The sequence below is a fragment of the Cryptomeria japonica genome, chromosome 6 (assembly GCF_030272615.1).
Source record: "Cryptomeria japonica chromosome 6, Sugi_1.0, whole genome shotgun sequence".
Classification (NCBI taxonomy): domain Eukaryota; kingdom Viridiplantae; phylum Streptophyta; class Pinopsida; order Cupressales; family Cupressaceae; genus Cryptomeria; species Cryptomeria japonica.
Genome location: NC_081410.1, coordinates 42,390,291 through 42,413,622, shown reverse-complemented (window position 1 = coordinate 42,413,622; position 23,332 = coordinate 42,390,291). Strand labels below are relative to the sequence as shown.

At 33.7% G+C, this 23,332-nt stretch overlaps 1 protein-coding gene across 5 annotated transcripts in view; it reads right to left on the bottom strand.

Moving 5' to 3' along the window:
• The window catches only part of LOC131072142 (uncharacterized), a 195,620-nt gene that overhangs the window by 131,630 nt on the left and 40,658 nt on the right, over nt 1-23,332 (bottom strand). For all 5 annotated transcript variants that reach the window (XR_009112665.2, XM_058008211.2, XM_058008214.2 and 2 more), the window contains 4 exons: nt 14,289-14,549; nt 13,426-13,566; nt 12,957-13,292; nt 994-1,167 (listed from right to left, as the gene is read on the bottom strand). Coding sequence is in view for 4 of the 5 variants with exons in the window: in XM_058008211.2 (XP_057864194.2) it covers nt 994-1,167; nt 12,957-13,292; nt 13,426-13,566; nt 14,289-14,549 (912 nt within the window). In the remaining variant the exon portion in view is untranslated. The remainder of the gene's footprint in view (nt 1-993; nt 1,168-12,956; nt 13,293-13,425; nt 13,567-14,288; nt 14,550-23,332) is intronic.

Genomic DNA, 23,332 nt, shown 5'->3' with positions numbered 1-23,332 from the left:
TCAGATCTGCACTTCTCATTTCCAATTTATCCTCCCTCTCAAATGAGGTTCTCTTATCTTTTTTATATCTCATTGTTGAGGGAGTCACAACTTTTCCTTTCATGTCTTTTGACTTTTCATTAACTTAATTAATTTTTAATTAGTCATATTTAATTATATTATTTTATATTTTAATTTAATTTTTAATGTTTTAATTTTATTATTATCATTTATTATTAAATTCTATTTCGAAGTGGGGACATTACATGAGGCCAAATATTAGTACAAACTACAAACAACACACATCCATGGGTATGCCAGAATTTTGTTAAGAGAGAGTTACATAGAGGTTACTCTATGAATCTGTTTCAAGATCCTAATCTATGGCGATTCTCTGTTATGATTTAAGCATATTGTGCCATTCATAGCATATTTCTCTCTTTCTATGTGAGGATATCACGTAAGAAGTATTTATGTGTGAAGCTGAAAAGTTTGAAAATTCCATATGTCAAAATAGACATTTACTCAAACAATTCTAACTTAAGCAATTTAAATTCCTGGAACCTTAGGCATAAATTATCCATGCAAATGACTAATCTGTTGTACTTGGGAGATACTAGAATTCAACCATTCTATCAAATCTCTCTCTTTCACCCCCCCCCCACAAACAATGAAAGACACAATTGAAACATATAGATTTCAAAAAATAACTAATTGCAATACATGCTACAAACTAATCTTCTGCATGGACCAAATAAAAATGTTGACGTAATTCTTGTCCTAACATACTACTCTCTAAGTCATTCAAATCATCTCGAATAACCCAAAAATCTTATGATACATCATTCAAACTCTTACAGAAATTCCCCAAATTTATTCTAAAATCAATTCAATATAAAAAATAATCAATACAAATGCTGATAACTAAAAGACCAAGATGTGTATATTGCATTCCACTTTGAAAATAAATTACTAGGCTAAAATAAAATAGCACAAAAAACATCACAGGTGTACCTGAAACAAAATCAACAATCTTTGACCTTTCAATTTGATCTTTGAAAGTACATTGTCTAATAGTTGTAGCTTTCCACTTGCATTTATACCAACATCATAGCATTCCCTCTCAGGAAATTTTTTTGTAAGTGAGATCTCCAATGATGGGTCAACAAGATAAGGGTGATTGCAACACTGAAAAAAAAAAAACCTTTGACTTTGAGAGTGATCATGGAAGTCAGAATATAAGACTGAAAATGCAAAATATTTATCGACCCCTTCCCAACTAAAAGAACAAATGACGACTTTCAGTAACCCCACAGCAAATCTGCTATACAAAGTGCATGAATAATCTTTTCAGACATACAAGTGCATGAAAAATTTAGACTATTATAAACAGATGCATATGTGTGTGTATGCAAATTATGAACATGCACACACATATACATATGCATGTAGATATAAATATGAACATATGTGTGTGTTCATAATTATGAAATTTATGATTACGTGTTTGTATTCATAGATTATGATTTATGTGTTTGAAATACATCATACTAATATAGTCAAGAACTAGTCAAAGAAATCATCATATTGCACTATATAAGAGATTTCTCAAGAAACAACTTCAAACTCACAGGTTACGGCACTCTACTTGCTGAAATGGAACACTGCAATGAATGAGCAATTGTGAGGAATTTACGGCAGAAGTAGAGACTAGAGAGCATTCAGGTAATTGCAACAGTTGTAGCAAGCATTGAGGTAATTGCATCAGGAGTAGTGAGGTAGGAAGTAGGAATGAACTAAGAGTGTTCTATTTATATGTTATTTTATTGTTATAGTGTTTAGACTTTAGACTCTTCACTATTGAGGTTTGGGCTAGATTAGAATTTTTATTCTTTGATTTCGTTATGAAGTTTGATCTACATGATCTCCCAACTATCCCAAACTGATAGGGATGGGTTAGGATTTGTTTTATTTGGTTTCCTTTTAAAATTTGACCTACATGGTCTGCCAATCTGTCCCAAACTGATAGGGCAGGGTTATGATTTGCTTTATTTAGTTTCTTTTTACAGTTTGACCTACTTGGTCTGCCTATCTGTCCAAAAATCAGTTTGGAAACACCAACTTGTCCTAAGAAATGCAAGTGACATTTATAGACCATTTTTGGGAACAACCCAATGTTTTGGGGGTTCCCAAAAATGGTGGTTACCTTGAGGATTAGGACTAGGATTCAATGCATTTAAATGCAAAAATTGGAGGGATACCAGGCAGTTCCTTAAACATACAAACAATATAATTATACCATTTAATAAGAACATCAAATTTTAAGAAAATTCGGTTGTCTTCATACTATAGTAAATCTGTCAGTACATTTACAATTTGTATTTATGAGTAAACAAACACAATCATTATATTATATCAAGGAAAAATCCTTCTTAATAACCGTGCAAGAAATAATATCAAGTTTGCATTGACTACTGAGATTTAACTATCGTTGCCCAAGCTCTTACTCATTAAAGAATGAGTTTTTACTCGAAAGTCATCATGAGTGCCTTCAAAAAAATCTGAAGGCTTGGGTAGCCTACAAAAGACAGGTTCGATAAGAGATCCCCCATAGGAAAGGAGTTTTAGAACGATTGTAACTTGAGAATAATTTCCTATGTGTATGTAGAATATTATTAACCATATATGCCATGTATCTCTATCAGTATTAGTTAAGATGGGTGGGTGAATCTCTGGTGTTTGTTGTCAAGCACCTATGTGAAGACTATCAATATATATATGATCATTTTCTCTATCAGTATTAGTTGAAAGAGGCAGGTGAGTGCACTAGTGTTTCTTGTAGACCACCCACTGGCCTCTTTACATCAAGTAATACCTGAGGTCATATCATATCAAAATATGTTCATTATTTGTGACCCTACACAGTCCTAATTTCTTAGCAATGTCATAAGGATGATCCTCATACACATGGTATTCCATCATAATAATAACACAAAATTATCCATTCTCAATTAACTTAATTTCTTTTAATGATGCATAGTACATAGAAATGTGTCTATAAATTTTCTTCCTTCATATTTTTGTCTCCGTGTTGATATATTATTTCACTCTCATTTACCTTGAGTTCTTTGTATGGTAGATAGAAATATATCTAGTTTTTATCTTTCCTTTCTATTTTTCTCCCCATATTACTCTAATTTTGCATTTTGGGATGAATATTCCACTATAATATTTACTGGTGTTGTTCATTCAAAAGTTGACACAGGAAAATTCAAGTCATATTCAGAATCGCCATGATGAAAGTTTAACAGGATGGAACAAGTTTTGCACATAATTTCCTAGTTGCATATTGTTGGTGTATGCAACCTTAACAATTGCATGCAACATTTGGAAACTGCAATTGTGTCATAACATTAATTATTGAGTGCAAATGTTATGAAAGTGCAATTGTGTCACAACATTAATTATTGAGTGCAATTGTGTTATGAAAGTGCAATTGTGTTTGTAACATTAACTGTTTAGTGCAATTGTCATGGAAATATTGTTGTGTTGGTAAACAAGGGGAATTTTAGCACAGCTGGCCGAAGGATCAACTCTTGCCTCCTTGGCCCCTAGGTTTCATAGCTTCCCCACCAAAAGTCAGCTAACTATCCAAAAAAATAACTATCACACCTACTCAATAAAGTATTTATTAAATGCTTGCTGGCCCACAAGAACAAAAATCCTATCCAAATGAATACAAAGAGACTCATTAGGAGAAGATGAATTGTAAGAAACAAAAGAAAGAAGAGAATGCAAACCCTTTTCCTAATGATCTTCCAATAATGGAAATGATACAACCTAAATGCCTTTGATTCCTAATCCTACTCAACAAAGATGCATGTGTGACTTTGGTTCAAATAATTTCCTTTTCTTACCTAAAACATCAACAAAGATCCCAAAAAGACTAATTGCAGGCTCACTTTCTCCAAGACTCTCCAAGAGTCATGTCCCTCACAAGACTAGTAACATTGCATTGGAAATATAGCATGTATAATTAACTACATTTTTCCAAAACTTGTATGTCTTCCTCTCAGCCTACCATATTGTTAATGTGCATAAGGAATACATCCTTTACTATTATTTTTCATGATAGTTTAGGGCATACCTATTGTAGAAATTAATAGAACACAATATTATTATATTTTATTAAATAACAAGATACAATCACAAATAGGTCCATCTCCTTATATAAAGAATGGACGATGAAACCATGCAACAAGATTAACATGACATGACTCACCCAACACTAAAAGAAGTGAACTAAGGAAATAGAAAAAACACTTGCCACTAAGGTGACTTTACTACAATTGTAAGCCTTTTCTTCTAATAATTATTTAATATTATTCTAATAATACCACTTTGCATCTTAGTAAAGAGTTTTTGAATTTGGGTTCATCCCACAATGCGATGGTTAAGTGGCAGCATTGTTGTTGTGGCCACCAGGGTTCAAATCCCACTAGGTTGTTGTGATTGCAGGCTTGTGCCTTCGCTGATCCAACCTACTTGTGGGTTTGAATCACAGCATTGATGTTGTTGTTGATATTAATGCCAAGTCTCTTGGTAGGCTGTTGACGTGTATTTTGTACACTATCAAACACAGAATAAAATACCCAAGGGTACCTTATCCTCTCTTGAATAAAGCCTCTGATTGCTGAAGATGTCGCGAAAAAGGATCAATCAGGATGACTCCAAGGTTCTTCGATGTAGGATCTCTACATGTGGATAAGCTCTTTGTGGTATGATGTGATTTGCTGGAATCACAAGGGGACTTACACTTGATGCCTAAACTTCTGATTTGCTTTGAATATTGCTGGAACACAGGCTCTTACTAGCTTTGACTTGAAAAAAGGAAAAAAGATGAGGGTGAGGAAAAGATCTAATCCTAACACTAAGAATGTAAGAGCAATGAATGATCTTTGATGAAATTCTAACTAAGTCTTGTTTTGACATCCCAGGACCATCTCCACAAGGTTAGTGCGATCTTCGAAGGAAAGCTTTATGATGTTCAAATCATCACTGCAGGCATAGACACCATCAGGTTGATGCATATCAATGAAGAAGCGACAATTGAAGTTAAGCTTAAGCTGAATGATTCCAGTTGACTACGCAAGGCAAGTCTGCAATCAACAAACTGCTAGTAGTATGGATATACGAATTTCACCATCAATCAAGCACATTTCTTCCACTCATCTAATAACATGAAATCAAATATGAGAAGTATAAAGACCATGCAAATTGTCGAATCGACCCATAAATTTCACCATTTCTTCAATGAAGTTACAAGTCTTTTACAACGACATCTTGGCAACAATCTTTGCCTTCTCTCTCTACTCTACTTTAATTGCTATTCTATCAACTAGCTAATCACCTTCTAACTACTCTCTATCTATCTTCTAACTGCTTCCAACTATATCTCTTATCTATCTTTACAAAATGAAATGCCAGGGCTTATATAGTGCCCTCAATACAATTCGATGGCTTAGATCAATTCGAGATCAATGGCCAAGATTCAACAATGAAAACCCTAATTAGGGTTTGTTACAACCATTACATAACATTTAATGCTTGACCAATGATAAAATTGTATTGCTTGGACACATGTCCTCTCTAGAAAATTCCACCAATGGATAGCTGGGGTACGTACATCGGAGTTTGTGCCACCTTCCATGAGTTAGGTACATTGAATCTGGAAATGCTGAGGTGGACCACACTGACTGGAGAAGTGATGACTAGGATGCCACCTCGTCTGACACTTGTAACTTGGTAAATATTCAACTTGATGTTGTTGAGAAGCTAGCTTTAATTAATTCATCTGGAACTATCTGCTTCTTCAACGAACCCTTGTTCTAACTTCTTGTGTCCTTGATGTGCAGGATGATTGATGTACCTCGCCTTGGAATACTGGATTGGAGAAGTCGCCCTTGCTGACGTTAGTCCAAAAAAAGCCATCCTTGTCGATGCTAGGCTGGAGGAGGTCGCCCTTGTCCTTGCTTGATCGTCCTTGATGAGAACCTGCCGACTTGTAGATCCTCCGGGCTTTGGAGTCGCCATCTTGGTACCTACACAACATTTCAAAATTAGTAATATATCTTGAAATCTAAAAAATTAAACTTTAAAAGGAAGATTCAAGATTTTAATTAGGAAACTTCATGATAAATCTTGAGTTATCATTTCCTAATTAACTACGCAATTTTCAAAACTTGAAGTTCAAAATTCAAAATTTCAACATTGGGACTAGGATGATCTCGCCATACCTGCACTTGAGAATTAATTCTAAAAAAAAGATGCAAAAATAAGGTGAATTTGCTAGGCAAAATGTAGATCAAGACTCCCTTTAGCAAAATGCGCCTCCTTTAGTCTTCACAAGCATCAACTCCACCACCTTAAGTCTTCAACACTTGAGGAAAATTTGCTCCAAATAGGCCAGCTTTCGCACTTCTTCTTTGCCCTCCAAATCGCACTTGAAATAATGAGTGAATGATTTGAATAATGAACAAACACACCCAAATATATAGAGCGCTCACCATTTTACCTCCCCATAGGCCGACTTGATAAAATAGGCTCCGAAATAAATAAAATTGAAAAAAAGAAGAGGCCGACTTGATAAAATAAAAAAAAATGATACCTCAAGCGCTCTATCTTTTAATTTTAATTTTCAAATGCCTCAATTAATAAGAAAAATCGATTTTCTAAGGCTCAAATTAATTATTAAATACCCATGCACCTTTATTAAATGCCAATTTAATTAAAATTTTTAAAATATTTCGAAGTTTTTAGCGAACTTGGCATTTAATGCGATTTGGGGGATATTAACGCCCAAGCATGGTAAAAAATAACGAATGTCAATAACCTCGCTCTGGTCCCTTGGAGAGGGACAGGAGCGCTCTTGCATTTTAAGCCTTGCATTCCTTGCTTTCACGTTCAAAATCTCCTCCTTGGCGTCCAAAATGGCATTTTTATTTGGAACTTTGAGTTTAATTCACTTGATCTTTAGAAGGAGCGTGCCTTAGAACATTTTCGCCCTAGTCCCTTGGTGAGGGACAGGAGCGATTATTGTCTTTTGGGTTGATTCCCTCCTTTGTGGTCCACTCAAGTTATATTCAACGAACAAAACACGCCTCCCTTGACCTCTTCAAATCGTAAAATCACTTTAATCTTGCAAGGATAATGCAAATTTTGAAATTCAAGCTCCGGTCCTTCAACGAGGGACAGGAGCGAAATTTGACTTTTAGGCCAAATCTTTTCACTTTTCATCTCGAAATTCCTTTGCTAGGGAAGATATCATCCTGTTACAAGCTATGAACAAGAGTTCAAGTCCGAGAAAGGTCTTAAAAGGTGTGTATAAAGAAAATCGCTCTGGTCCTTCAAGGAGGGACAAGGGCGAATTTATCTTTTTTAGACAAAAGCTTCATCATTTCATTGTTTTTAATCAAATCTGGATGCTCTATCACGTTCATTTCGTCCTCCACCATGCCTTTGATGTTCCAATTTGACCAAACAAGGTCAGGAATGACTCAAATAAGCCTTTTCGCCCTGGACCCTTGGTGAGGGACAGGAGCGCTTTGCCTTGGTCCTCCTGAGAGGGACAGGAAATTCGCTCTGGATCCTCAGTGAAGGACAGGAGCGAAATTTGACTTTTCGAACTCTCCAACAGGATAATTTTTATGGAATATAACATTTAAGTATAAGAACTTATACTTTAAGTTATATTCCATATATACTTTCAGGATGTTTGAGAGTGGTTTCAGACCTCCAGGAGTTATATTGCAAAATCTAGTTTTTTGAGGTTTTTCAGTTTCCAGACTTAGTCAAATTTCAGGATCAGGACATTCCAGACTTAGCCAAATTTCAGGATCAGGACTTCACTCCAGCAGGACCTGCTATCCTATTGATCTCCCCGACAGCACTCAAAAATGCAAAAGCCAACTGACAAAACCCTAAAAGACCTAAAAAAAACAAAACCCTAAAAAGCAAAAAACAGGGGTCCCCATTTGCAATGGGGCGATGTGTGAAAACATCAGAACATAGGCTTTCATGCCTATGTTCCATGCCCTTGCTATGTTGGTGTGCTTGCGAGCTCTCTGCCCTGCTGGACTACCATCGTCACAGGTTTGGACTATTGCGTTTATGTCAAGGATGAGGTCCCTCAATTGTGGGCTCACTAGTTCATAGCTTCAGGTCAAAAATGTTCACTGATCAAAAAACAATTCTTTGAACTTGAATTTCTCAAGTCTTAGTCTTTATGCTTGAAGAAACAAACCAAGGTATGTCATAGAAATTATCAAAACAAGTCAAAAATTGCACCACGCCCACAAAACCAAAGCTCACTACATGCTATCTCTACTTGTGACTTTTCTCTCCTAGCCTTACTTCTCTCCAAATTTCTCATTGATTTTTTCCAAAAAGAAATTCTTGACAAACACTATGCTTAAAAAAAAAGGTTGACAATTGCCATATTCAGTTTACTCAACAACATAAACTCTCATAGTTCAAGCAATCCAATCATTCATAGCAAAGTTAGCTCACTTCATCAACATGTGCAAAATTGGCATGAAAAGAAAAGCAATGGTAGACTTAACTTCTCAAAATTGGTAATGTTTAATTTCCTCATCTGCATAACAGCATAACCATTAAGTTGTCAGTAATGTCGTCATATGTGATCTACCAGACACCAAAAATATTTGTATTGATGCTAAACACATGATAGATACTATTGAGTTCGTCATTTTCAACAACTAACATATAGTAGATGCATCTAAGCTCATCATTTTTAACAAGTACCAAAAATTTAAACACAATCGACTTCACCATTTTCAACAAGTAACCAAAAATGAACTATCAGCCTCAATGAGAACTTTCTCATCTTTATTATTATTTTGGAGTGATTGATCATGTTTGGGATCAATGAATGAATAATGGACTATGGTTAGGACCACAAGTGTGGTTTAGAGTTATTTGAAGTGTGTTTGTCATCAAGGTTTGTTTGTTTTCTCAGTTTTGGCCAATGTGCCCTTGTAAGCCAAAAATGGCATTATTTTACAAAATAGTGTAAAACTCGTTGTAAGGCCTTATTAGGCATTTGGTCATGTTAGTTTGATGTTAGGGAACCATTCTAGGAGGTTTAGAATGACGAGAAATGCCTAAGTTGCAAAAATGCAAAATGGAGCAAAAGTTGTCATTGTTGCTTGACAACTTTTTGCAACTTTTTCAGCAACTTTGCAAAATTGATCAAATCGGTGGTTAGGAAACCGATGAGGGGTTGGTTATGAGAAAAGAGGCCTATAAAATGCTTTTGCAATGATTGTAAAAGGGTTTGAAAGATCCAAGAGCAAGTTTGAATAATATTTGAAGACTATATCCAGATTTTTGCTTAAGATTGTCATTTTGGTAGTAGCAGTCCATACCAGATGGTTTGATATTGGTATTGTCCTTTCATGGTGATTTAGTATATGTTGTTGAGTTGCTCAGGAGGTGATTTCATTCTTTCTTGGTGCAGTTTTAGTGTTTGAATGCAAATTGTCTAATACTGCACTGCTCTCGGTCTGAGCAAGGGTTTAAGACCCAAGACATGGTTCCAACTTGAAATCCCATTGTGTTTGTTCAATGGCCCTTGGGATTCAAGTCATGGAACCTATGTATAGTGTACATATTCATTGTAAAGTCCTGGAGATTGCTTGCAAGCCATCTGCCATCATATCCTAGGCAAGCTCTACCATAGCCCGGCTAGGGATATGACTGTCCTTTTTGTTTTGCTTGCAGGAATGAACAAATGTGGATGTGCCAAGTGTTTGGCATGGAAGAATGAAGCCTAGTAGTGTCTCAGTGAAATGATGGAGGTGTGACAGGGTGTAGAAACCAATAAACCCTATTGGAGAAGACTGTTAACTCTAAAACCCTGTAAAGTGCCATTTTTGGGATCCGTACCTGTACGGACGTACCAGACAGCCTACCATAGTGAATCTAAAATTTTGTCCAAAAGGGTATTCGGATCATCAAATGTTTTGGGAGGTCCTTTGGAGGTTTTCTAAGTAATTGAACAAAAACCAGTAAGGAAGGGCTAATAGGGGCTCTAGGGCTACTAGGCCTAGAAAATAGGAAAAAGAGGAAGCGATGGGAAATGGAGAGAAACCAATCAAGGAACCACATGAGTGGAATTGAAACACCTTCTCTACACCCCCTGAGACCCATGCAAGTGTATGTTGGAGGTTTGGATAACTTGATGGTTGGATTTACTCTAGTGAATCCCAGCCATGCTTGTGAGTAATAGGAGCAAACAAGTTGATAGGGAGCACTCCAAAGGAGTTTAGTTGTATGACCTGTTAATGGACAAGAGTAGGGTGTGAACAAGGATGGAAACCCACTAAAACATCTTTACCTACCTATTGAACAAGGTGTAACTCTTTTGTGAGACGCTCCCCATCAGGGTGGGGACGGAGTCCTGAAACCTTGAGGGAGCCCCCTTGTAGATTCGTGTTAGCGCCCTATGACAGTAGATCCCCATCCCTATTAGGGAAAAAGTTAAAATGGGTATAATATAATAAATGTTGAATGTATTGTGAATAATAATTCATTCATTAGTTTAGAAATATCAATTAAAACATAACAATGCATAGTAATGTATGTTAAATATTGGGAAATTGGCAGCCTCCTAGTAGGTGACATTACAACATATCACCTTATGCACACCAACCTTATGAACAATGAGCATTAAGTAATTGAAGTTAAACTTTTGATCAAGTTCACTTTAACTACACACTGCAATTTGCAATCAACAAACTCCAAGTGATATGAACATAGGTTTCACCATTCATCAACAATAAGATATTCCATTAATCTAATTAAGATCTATGCTATGAGAAGTAGAGACCATGCAATGAGTTGAAATAGCACACCAAAATCCACCATATCTTCAATGAAAAAAGTATGTTTATTACAACAAGTCTTGGCAAAAATCTCCTTTCCTCCTACTCTACTCTAACTACTTGTCTTCTATTATCTAATTACTAATTATTAACCTTTACAAATGAGAGATTTGAACCTTGTATAGAGGTCTCATTACATTTCAAAGGTTCAGATTGATTCAAGATCAATGGCCAAGATCTAACAATAAAACCCTAATTAGGGTTAGTTACAACTAACCCCTCCTTGACTAATGAGATCATTACAACATTTAGGGGACATGCCCATCTTGAATTCTAACCAATGAAAGGTGTGGTTAGGTACATAAAATAATATTTGATGAAGCGCTAATAAGTAATAACTCTAATAAGTAACAACTATAGAATAAATTGTCGGTGGTGTCATGATTCACCCATGTTCCTTCTATTTTGGGAGTCTATGGCTATGTTGGTATACATTTAGGGAGCTCTAATCTCTTTTTGACCACCTTAATTGCTTTTTTTTTCTAGTGGTAGTCACTCTACTAGTCTTGTATAGGGGGTTTAGCGTTTTCTATAGAGATCATAATCATTGCTATAGATAATTTACCATATGTAATGTTCATGTTACACTTTGTTATTGGTTGGGGAACCCAATAGAATCCCCCACTAATTAATAAAAAACAATATATAGAAAACTAATCGCCCACCTCACTACCAAGATAGGAAAGAGGATTTGTTGGACAAAGGAAGAGAAGCATTTATGTTCTTGTTCCAAGAAAATGAAAGAGGGTCAAGCAAGAAAGGGACTTTGGTGAGCTATGTATGGTAGTGAACCACTCGCTTTGGACTAAAAATAAGACCTGGTTTCCTTACACTATCCTTCTTTGTGCACTTTCTATACCTACACATCCTACTAACTCTATTATCATAAGGGCAAAAATGCATTTTCTTTCTTCCTTGATAGAAAATCTTCCAAAAATCCTCAGAAATGATACATAGATTAAAAATCTCACCTAGTACTCGTGCTCTCATGAGAAAATATGCCATTGCAGAGTTTTACTGAGTTAAATAATTTAAGTATTTTTTTTAATTTGCTAAGTCATTAAGTCTGAATCAACATTGTGTCTACCGAGTTTCGGCTAGTTGCAAGTTTTAAAACAATGATATGATATATGATATTGGAAGATTAAGATGTCAAATTATAAGTCTCGGGTAGCACAATATGGTAACGTGAACTAACTTCAACAAGAAAATGCACATGAAGTCAGCTAGATAGTGACATGTAAATTTTAAAAATTGTTGGACAAATATAATCATTCAAATCAGGTGATACAGAATAAACACAACCAAGCACATAAAAAATGGTTTTACATTCCAAGTGATCATGGCATGTGAATAACTTGTTTTAATGAATAAAATAGCATAAGTTAGGATGCCTCGTGTGGACCAGAATTGCATTTTGTTAGAAAGCAGTATAAACATAAATAGCTACAAGATAGCAGAAAACATACAAATCATGAGTTGAAAGAGAGTATCTACCAAAAATTATACATTAAAAATATGTTTTTATTTATATATTTACAAAACAGTATAGGAAAGATGTGGAATGTGGATAAGATGAAAAAGGTTATGAGTATCAATTTTTGTTCAGATCTCAAGTGACAAAATACATGAACAAGTGTAGGGGCAGAGCAACCCTTGGTACATAACAATGATAATTTAGTATATAACATAAGCAAAAAAATAGCACAATTGTTCAAGACAATTAAAAGCAATACATACATTTTTTCCCATTAAAGGGTTGCGGTGTTGTGGTAAAAAGATGCATTCAAAAAAAGAATGACTTTAGTTCAAATGACCACAATGTAACAAGGTAGCCAGTACTTGGATTTTATTTGTACATGTAATAACAAAACTAGGACTAGGGCACACTCCCCTTAAAACCAGTTTGGGCCCAGTGCTGTTCCCAATTACCCTTAACAAAAAATTGTTGCAAAATACAAAATTGAGCTTTATTAAAAAAAATTGCACCAACTAATACATAGTTGCACATACCTTCTTTAACGATAGAAGGAGATCCCTAAGGCGCTCAACAGAATCATTTTTTCTTGACAGCAAACATAACAAATCAGAACTCCTAATGAGTGTGTTACAATACTGCTCCATTTGGAAATTGGTCAACTCTATAGGAACCCAATGCTCCATCAATTTAACACCTGAGAGATTATCTGATCTATGTTCATATATTATATACTTCTCCAGACTCTTTTTCACTTTAGTCACCCCTCCTTTCACCTCTTGATCTTCACCTTGCCTAAGCGTATCCATAATTTGACCTTTTTTCTCCATCTTTAGGAAGGACAAAAGATAGGACATTTCAGAGGAATTCTCCTACACATGCAAAGAAAAAAATTCAAGGATTAGCATTAAATAACCTCCCACCATAGTAGGAGAAAATCACAAAATGAAAAGTGATATTATCAAAATAACCAATTCTAAAGAAAGTCAGTGAAAAGAAAAACACCTTCAGTGCCTCACTGAAAAGCACCAATCGAAAATCAACAAGAATTTGCTCCAAATGACACAATGATTTAGGTAAATTAATACGTTGGAATTCATCTACTATTAGTGCTTCCCACTCTAAATGTTTTAGATGCTCAAGATCCTGCACAAAAGGCAATGAGATGCAAAGTTTTAACAACTACAGAATAAATGTATCATCAATTATTTATAAATTTGACGTTAAATTTGTCTTTAATGATAACTATCGATTGTAATGCTATCATTTCCAACATACCATCTGTCTCAAATACATGTGCTTATATGACATCACAGATTACAAATAATGAACTGAGATTTTCATGGTACAAGAGATTGATTAACAAAGATTCTACAAAAAACTCTCTATATTTAATTTTTATCAATGTTTCAGATTACAGTCTGTGTTCCATCATCAAGATGGTGGGATAAAATGATAAGAGGACTGCATGTTAGCTCTTTACAAAACCAATTACAAATAAATTATAGGAACCAAATACAAGGTCTTATAGAACAATGAGTTATGAATCCAAAAGTTTTGAACCATAACCTAATCTATAATTCTCTCAACAGTTTTCCAAAATAGATCCAAACCCAATATATATAAAGGTTCTAAGAAAAATTATATACTCATAGTGCCTAGTCATTAATCAATCTATTTCTCTAGGGCCTTCAATAAATAATTAAATCTTTATAAATGCCCAAATGATTTTTAAAGGTACAACTCACTAAGCATTTCTCTTAAATCAAATCCAAATAAAGAAACTGTCTACAGTAACAAAGAATACCCATCAATAATTACTTGTACTTGAGTAGAAAGAGTTTAAATTTTCAAGGGGAAGAAAATACTGCAATTGCGATATCACAGGTTGTGAGAACTATCTGAGCCATCACACATCCACTTTCCTCATAGAACTCTTGCTTGCGAATAACTTCTCTTGAATTTCGATTTCCATTATAAACTACAAAATTTACACATGAGTCGAACCGCAGAAATTCATCTTCCCAACTGGATATTGTAGTAGATGGTAGAACAACAAGAATAGGCCGTGCCACTTCAAATTCTTTGATCAATAACAATAGGAACATTATTGTTGTTAAAATTCGATCCTGCATAATGGCATATTCCATAAGATGTTTTTTCAATAATTCAATTATATAGTCCATAGAATGTTTTACAAAATTTCTCATAACTATTATAAAACAAGTCATCAGAGTCTAACAATTTCTAAGTTGGTAATGACATGATTCATAAAATAACCAAAGATCAGTCAAATATTTTGTCGTTTTAACTTGTACTGAAATTTTTATTACATATTAAAAATGTAAAAGAAAAATATGGGAAAACTTAAGTTTCCTATTAAAAAAACCATGGTCAAGTGGATATTAAAAAATAGAAGGAAAACAACAAATTATAATTGTTATTCAATGGGAAAAAACAACAAAATGTTAATTGCAGGGCACACAGCTACAAGCCTAATACAAATTACCCTCTCTCAAGAATTTCTCTAGATCTTGAAATACTTAAACTCAATACTCTAAAGATACTATGTTTTAAATCATCACTAATCTTTTTTGATTTTACTTGTACTGAAATTTTTATTAGATATTAAAATTGTAAAAGAAAAATATGGGAAAAGTTAAGTTTCTATTAAAATAAGCCATGCTCAAGTGGATATTAAAAAATAGAAGAAAACAACAAATCATAATAGCTATTCAACGGGAATAATAATTGCGAGACAAATAGCTACAAGCCTAATATGAATTGCCCTCTCTCAAAATTGCTCTAGCTCTTGAAAAACTTAAACTCAACACTCTAAAGATACTTACGTTTAAATTAATCGGCCAAATACGAAAGACTAACCATGGACATTTTCTTAAAGACTTAATATGAAAGTTGCATGGGCACAGTTATGCATATGGTATGATATGGATACAACAATTTTTCAAGACCCCTAAAGTGCAACATAAGTTTGGAAATGCTACAAGTGTGACTAGAGGTACACAAATTCATGCAATCAAGTGAAATCCCATTTGTTTTTCATTCGTAGCATAAGAATCAAACCATATTTAGGTGAAAATAGTATGCCTATTACACCTTGTCAAATTGTAAAACATATTAGAAAGTAGAAGGAAGCAAACACAAGAATTCTCCTTAGGAAGGGGCATCCTTAGAGTAAAGTAAAGGTGTCATAGAGGCCCCTTGCTTCTGCATCTCCTAGTGCTGTCCCTAATGTCGTAGAAGGCACCAATTTTGGGGCAAGAATGAAAAAGAGCACACTAATGTGAAGAGAACAAGGGGACCATTAGAGAAGACATTTTAAAATGACATTAGAGAGATTGCCAATCAAACAATTGCAAGATGCATCTATGCAAATGGTTTGTCCTTCAATGTTGTTTATTCACCATATTTTCAAGATATGTTGAGAGAAAATGAGGCTCCAAAAGGGTACACAAGCCATTGTCAAAAGTGGGGAAAATATTTAGAAACTTCATTGTCTCCCAATAGAAATTCGTGCAAATAAACAAGGTTGTCTACTGTTTTTGATGGATAGAATAATGTTGGAAATTGGTTGTTGATTAATGTGATTGCAATGTGCCCTAAAGGAGCAATTTTTCTTAAAGTTGTGGATTGTGAGGGGCAGGTGAAGAATTCACAATTTATTGCTTACATCCTCATACAGTGAAGTGTCATGTCCCCTCCTTGATTGTTATATGTCATGTCCCCTTTGTCATACCCCATCCTTGTTTATCATGATTTTTTTCTAATCAAGGGATATAACCTAAATATAGCAATTAAAAATGTTTATTTATTAATTTAATATTTAATTTATTCATTATGTACAAATGAAATAAATGTAGCGACTACTACTAATTAATTAATATTTTATTATTACTAATTAAATAATATTTAGTAAAGTTTGCGATGTCCCCATATTATCAAATAATAGTGATTTATATCTAAATATGCTTATACATCAATTATTTATTTATGAGCTTATTGTTCATTCAAATTAAAGATATGAATGAACCTCCTTAGTATTAAATAATCAAATCCATCAATAAATAGATTACTAATATACCTTAATATTAGTATTATGTATCACATATTAATCATCTTATTAATATCAAATATTCATTAATATTTTTATTAAATAATTACATGAAGCAATAATGATTAAGACAACAATTTTACTGTTATTAACAGCAGGCATGAAGTTAATATATTAAATAGTGATTACGACAATATCAAGAACAACAGAGATCCTTATAGATTGCAGCAAAACAAAGATCCTAAAGATCTTGATCGCGGCTTTCACTCATCAGTTAGATAGCAAATAGTAATGAAGGAACTTATTGGTAATACGGGCTAATCAATAGTTAATATGGTGGCAACAAGTTAATCGGCAAAACATTGTTTTACTAATAAACCACCTTGCAAATGACACGATACCCCCTAACTAGTGTGATTCCTCATATATGAATAGAAACGATAATTATTAAGGTTCTTATGAATTATTATACTAGTGGAATCGATCCTTTGTGAAAAAATAAAGGAAATAATTAGTAAATGGGATATGTCTCTTCAAATGAGACATCCGCTCAAAGGGTATGACTCTTGAAAAGTGAAGATATAAATAAGAAATAAAAATGAATGTAAGGGTGGGATGGGGGACTCACACGTAGAGCAAGGGAATACAAAAAGATAAAGTCAGCAGTCAAACTGACTGTTAGAAACAGCACAGTATAGTCATTGGGACAGTGATAAGTATATAGGGCACTGCATTATTAATTTAGTATAAGTATTAATAACACAACTAACAATAATAATAAAGACGGATTTATTAATATTTAATAATGTTATGATAATTAAATATGGTTAGTAAGATAAATATAATATGGTACTGTTAAAAATGCAATACGATAAATGTAATAAGATGTCGTTAATAATAAAAATAATATAATATAATACTATTAATAGAATATAAATGTAATATGATATAGTATAATGTTGTTAATATAATGACCTTAATATAATATAATGCTGACAATACAAGGCTGCACCAGCAGACTACGGAAAGGTAAGAGGTGTTACGGGTCATAGGGTATATATGTGTGTGGACGTGTGTGCCACACACACACATATATATTAATGCATAATTTACGAATATATATATTACTGAATGTTTACTATATAGGTATCCATGCATAATATTTATGTATATCTAGGATCAATAAAGAGGATTAAAAAGTATGTAAATGTAGACGTAAATTATGAAATGGAAAATGATAATGAATTATACAATGTAATATGAATAATGTGACTTTATGATGGAAGCTATAGGGAGGAAACTCTCTTAGTCTAATGGAGGGATTATGATAATCCCTAGTAGGCAGTATATACTGAATATCTATATGCATATATGTATGGCTTGGTTGACAAAGTTCATCCAAGAAGAGACGGATCTGGCCGGTCCTCTCTAGTAAACTTGGATGACGAGAACGCAAGGATTTGATCATATATGATGGTCTTCCTTGGTATGGCTTGGGTGTAAGAAATTACATCCAAGACAGGAATCGAATTAACCTTCGATTTCCTGGATGGCTTGGGTGTAAGAAATTACACCCAAGACAGGAATCGAATTAACCTTCAATTTCCTAGATGGCTTGGGTGTAAGAAATCACATCCAAGATAGGAATCGAATTAACCTTCGATTTCCTGATATGGCTTGGAACCAAGATGGGTTCCAAGAAGGCGAGCTTCACAGCCGCCTAAGGACATGTCCCAGTGCTGCACTCGTATCCTTTTTAAGAGTTGAGATTAGTGTTAATTAAGTAATTGAACTTTAATTGCAAATTAGATTAGTTATGTATATATTTTTTGTTATGTTCTAACAATCTGTTTTGCAGGACAATGATCTCTAACTAATAGGGACATTACAGAAGTTAGTAAATGAATCCTCAAAATATTGTCCAAGCCATAATAAACAATGAATTGCAAAGTATCTAGTATGCTGATTGAGGAACAATTTTAACATTTATTTTGGACACCTTGTGCTATCCACTCCCTCAACCTCATGGACTAAAAGTTGGGCAAGAAAATAGATTGGATCAAACAAGTCTATGCCAATACCAATCACAAACCACCACATGTCAAAGGCCATTTTTTGAACATTCTTGTAATTGGAGCTACTGAAAGTAATTGAAATAATACAATTTTAAAATTTTATGTTTCATTTTAATAATTTATTTTTTAGCATTTATCTATGCTTTCTTCTTTGTTTCTAATTTTTTACTTTCGAATAGGTTGTTGAGACTCAATTTACATCCAACACAATCATCTTGATACAACTATTAGAATTCCAATCACAATGATTAATTACCAAACGCTCTAAAAAACATTAAATTAACAACACAAATCACTGAAATTCAAAGTGTGGAAAAAAAATGGAAGCATATATAGATAATTACACCATATAACCTATTTTTCTTTCATTCGAAAAAGGTAAAAGGAAACCTCCACAACTGATATAACTCACAGCTGCATGAAAACCAGCTAGTGTCTTACATTCAATTTTCCAATCCTTTGGAAAAATTAGTTTGTTAGTCCTTCGAAAGACAATCTGAATAAAATGATTACAATCTTCTACCTCGTTCCTATCTTTATACTAGTTTAGCTAAAAATCTAATCTTTCAAAATCCAAAATTAATTACAAAAGCATCCTTATCACTTATTATAAGGATGAGATAGAAGATAGTCTAAATCGGTAATGCATTTCTACACTCTATAAGACTGACTTAACTAAATAAAAGACTTTCACTTTGAACACTAAAGTGAAATACAATATAGATTAACTCGAACCACTTGAACTTTTCCCACACTTTCACACTGAACCTATGCAAAAAATCCTATCCAAGCTAAAAAACACTTAACACTCCCTCTTAGCAAAGAAGGAATTATGCACCAATCCATGTTTGTCTTTGAAAGCCTCAAACTTCCCTTTTGCTAAGGGCTTGGTCAAAATATCTGCTGATTGCTGATATGTGGAAAGTACTAGAGCTTAACTGCTCCCTTTTGAACCTTGTCTTTGATGAACTGATATATGATCTCTATCTACTTCGACCTATCATGAAACATTGGATTCTTCGAGAGTTTATCACAACTCTGGTCATACAATAAACCATCATGGAATCCAACTCTTGATCAAACAACCTTGCAAGTAACTTGTGAAGTCAAATGGCTTCACAACTAAGTTGCTGAATCATAGGATTTTATGGGCAATTCCGGGTACGAAACATACCGGAATCAGATTCTCAAAACGAATCTCCTGTGGGTGTGTCTGGGGTTTGTGTTTTTAGATGTCAAAATGTTTCCGAAATGTTTAGTGACTCTAGTTTGATCTTTTTGATATTCTTAAGAACTACAGTGCTGATTACTGAACTTTGAACTTATCCATCATGAGATTCTAGTTTGGTCTTTTTGATATTGAAAACTGAATTTAAATTAGTATGTTATGTTTCAAGATTTCAAATTTGTAATGGTTTTGTTTAGCATATGTATTGGTGTATGACATTCTAAATTTAATTCTTTTTTTAGCTATATGTATGTATGTATGTATGTATGTATATACACATATTTTTTTAATTTTTGTATGAACATACAGAATGTACCAAACCCCTAAAAACATTTCTGCTATACTGGCATTTTGTACCCACATACCCGTTCCTGTTCCCATACCCGATTCAACAACTTAGCTTCACAACTAGTAGTACTAGGTGCCATATACTTTGCCTCTGCTATGTTTAGTGTCATTGAAGTCTACTTCCTACTAAACTTGGCTACCATTCCTAAACCCATACTAAAGCAACACCTTGAAGTGCTCTTCCTATCTATTGAACTACCTACCCAATCAAAGTCTATATGTTGTAATGTCCCCTCAAATGAAATTTTCTCCCTTTTTTATATCTCATGTTTGAGGGCGTCGCAACTTTTCATTTCATGCATTTTGACGGTTCATTTAACTTAACTAAATTTTAAATATTTTAATTTTATTCTTTTATATTTTAATTTTAATTTTAATCTTTTATATTTTAATTTTATTATTAGTATTTATTATTAAATCCTATTTTAAAATGGGGACATTACAGTCCACCCCGCCCAAGATTGCTTGTCCTCAAGCAATGTTGGTTTTAATCTTATCAACTGAATATTTTTTGCCAATATGAGAAATCTTAAATCAACCTTTGGAGACTTGTAATCCTTAGTTCCTCCTCCTAATTAGGTTCTGCTACGTTACATTGATATCACTTGTGAATTGAAGATTCTGCACTAATGATGTTTCTTTCAATATCTTGGTTATATTCAACTCTATACTACCATGACTTCCTTGAAGAGTTGTTAAAGTATTTGCCACAGTCAATATAGTCTTAATATCATAAGTTTGACACCATCATCTAAAGTGGGAGTACAATTTATTGTCTACTATTATTTGGGTTTGTGAACGTGTACTGTCATTATAGGCTGCTCCTTACATGATTTTATGACTATTGTAATGTTCAACAATCCCTATGTTGTTTTTAATAGTGTCTTACCAGTATTATGTAGGGGACTGTGAGACTCATGTTTGTAGAAAGTAGGGTCTTGATAACATGCACCCAATTTTGATTTGGATGCAAAAATATAGTTCTTGAACAATTATAAGTACTCATAAAACACTCATGGAGTAAACTTGTTGAAAACACATCAAACATGATGTGAAACATATTTAAGACATAAGGCATACATTAGGAAGGCATATAAACAAATGAAGTAATCATGCTGAAAACACATTAGGCATGAAGCAAACACTTACAGTATATACACATAGGCATGAATCATACAGATGAATACACGTAAGGCGTAAATCATGAAGTGTACACATGAATACACATAAGATATGAATCATACACATGAATACATGTATGGCATGAAGCATACACATAATTGCAGATAAGTATGAAGCATAAGGCATGAAGCAATACACGCAAGGCAGGAAGCATACATGTAAGGCAGGAAGCAATACACATAAATACACACAAGGCATGAAGTATACAAGTAAGACATGCAAGGCATAAAGCAATACATAAATATATGTAAGGTACAAAGCATATATGAGAAAGGCACTCATGGAGTGGACATGTTGAAGACACATCAGTCATGAGGCAATACATAAACGTACATAAGACACAAGGCATACATGCTGAAAACATATCAGACATGAAGCAAACACAAGGCATACATGAGAAAAGCACCTATACAAAATATACATGGAGTAAGCATGCTCAACACACATTAGACAAGAATTAGTTAAAGGCATACATATATAAAATTGCAATGGTGGCCTACTTGAATTTATTTTTGACTTATTTAAGAAGAGGGCTAAATAGTTAACCCTAATTGAATGGCAGCTAAAGTACTTTTGTCCGGCAAACTGGTAGGATTAAAGCTTTGATACCAATTGTAATGGTCCCTCAAATGAAGTTCTCTTCTCCCTTTTTATATCTCATGTTTAAGAGAGTCACAAATTTCATTTCATGCCTTTTGACCATTCATTTAACTTAACTAAATTTTAATTATTTTAGTTTTATTTTTTTATGTTTTAATTTTGATTTTAATTTTATTCTTTTATATTTTAGTTTTGATTTTAATTTTATTCTTTTATATTTTAGTTTTGATTTTAATTTTATTCTTTTATATGTTAGTTTTATTATTAAAACTTATTTTAAAATGGGGACATTACATATACCTCTCAACTTCACCATCTGCAAGATATGTCAAACCATACTCCATTGTGCCCTTCAAATATCTGAGGACATGTTTTACAACTACCCAATATTGTTGTCTGGGCTCCCCCATGAACTTACTCAAGGTATTTCACTACAAAACATAAATCCAGAATAGTGTTGACCGAATACATCAAGGAACCTATCAGCTGCCTATCTAAAGTGGGATCAATCACCTCCAAATCTGAAGATGTACACACTTTAGATTAGTGATCTAGGTATGGCCATAGGTCTCCAATCCTCAATCTACAAAGTGCTTCAGGATCTCAACTGCATACTTACCCTGGCTAAGGAAAATCTCTCCTAGTCTCTACCAACCTCTAAACCAAAAAAGTAATGCATCAAGCTAATGTCCATCCAAAAGAAATGCATCAAGCTAATATATATATTTTTCTAATAGTTTTCTGTGTGGGCACATATCCTGTAAGTGGCATGAACCACTACAAGGAACCCTTTTTTCTTTTTAATTTGAACTTTCAACAAGGTGACTTGAATGTTTTTGGTGCCACACAATCTTCACTTTTTAAGGAGTCAAATAGCATACATACTTTTACTAGGAGTGGCAACGGGGTTGCAAGTGGTTCTTCTAATCTTCCCACACCATCTAATATTAATGATGATATTGATGTTGGTCTTCATGATAACCCATATGGCACTAATTACTAATTGTATTATTTTAATATTGAATAATGAATATCTATTATGACATTCAAGATTGACAAATTGATATTAGATATCGAATTAGTATATACTATCTTGTATTTTGAATTTGTAATATTTATGGAAGTTTTGTTTAGCATATGCACAACATGTGGTACTCTTAATTCTTGTTTTTAGGCTGCAAATAAGTATATAGTGATGATTTATATGTCTTTGTATGCACATACACAGAATGTACCCGGCCCCCCAAAAAAACCCCATACCAACCTAATGTACCTATAACATACCCAATTCTGATTCAGCAACTTAGATAAACACCAATTGTAAAGGCACAGACCTATTTGAAATAATTTCAATTAAGATCATCTTCCTTTGGTTGAACATTATCTATTTCTTATTGCCAATCTACA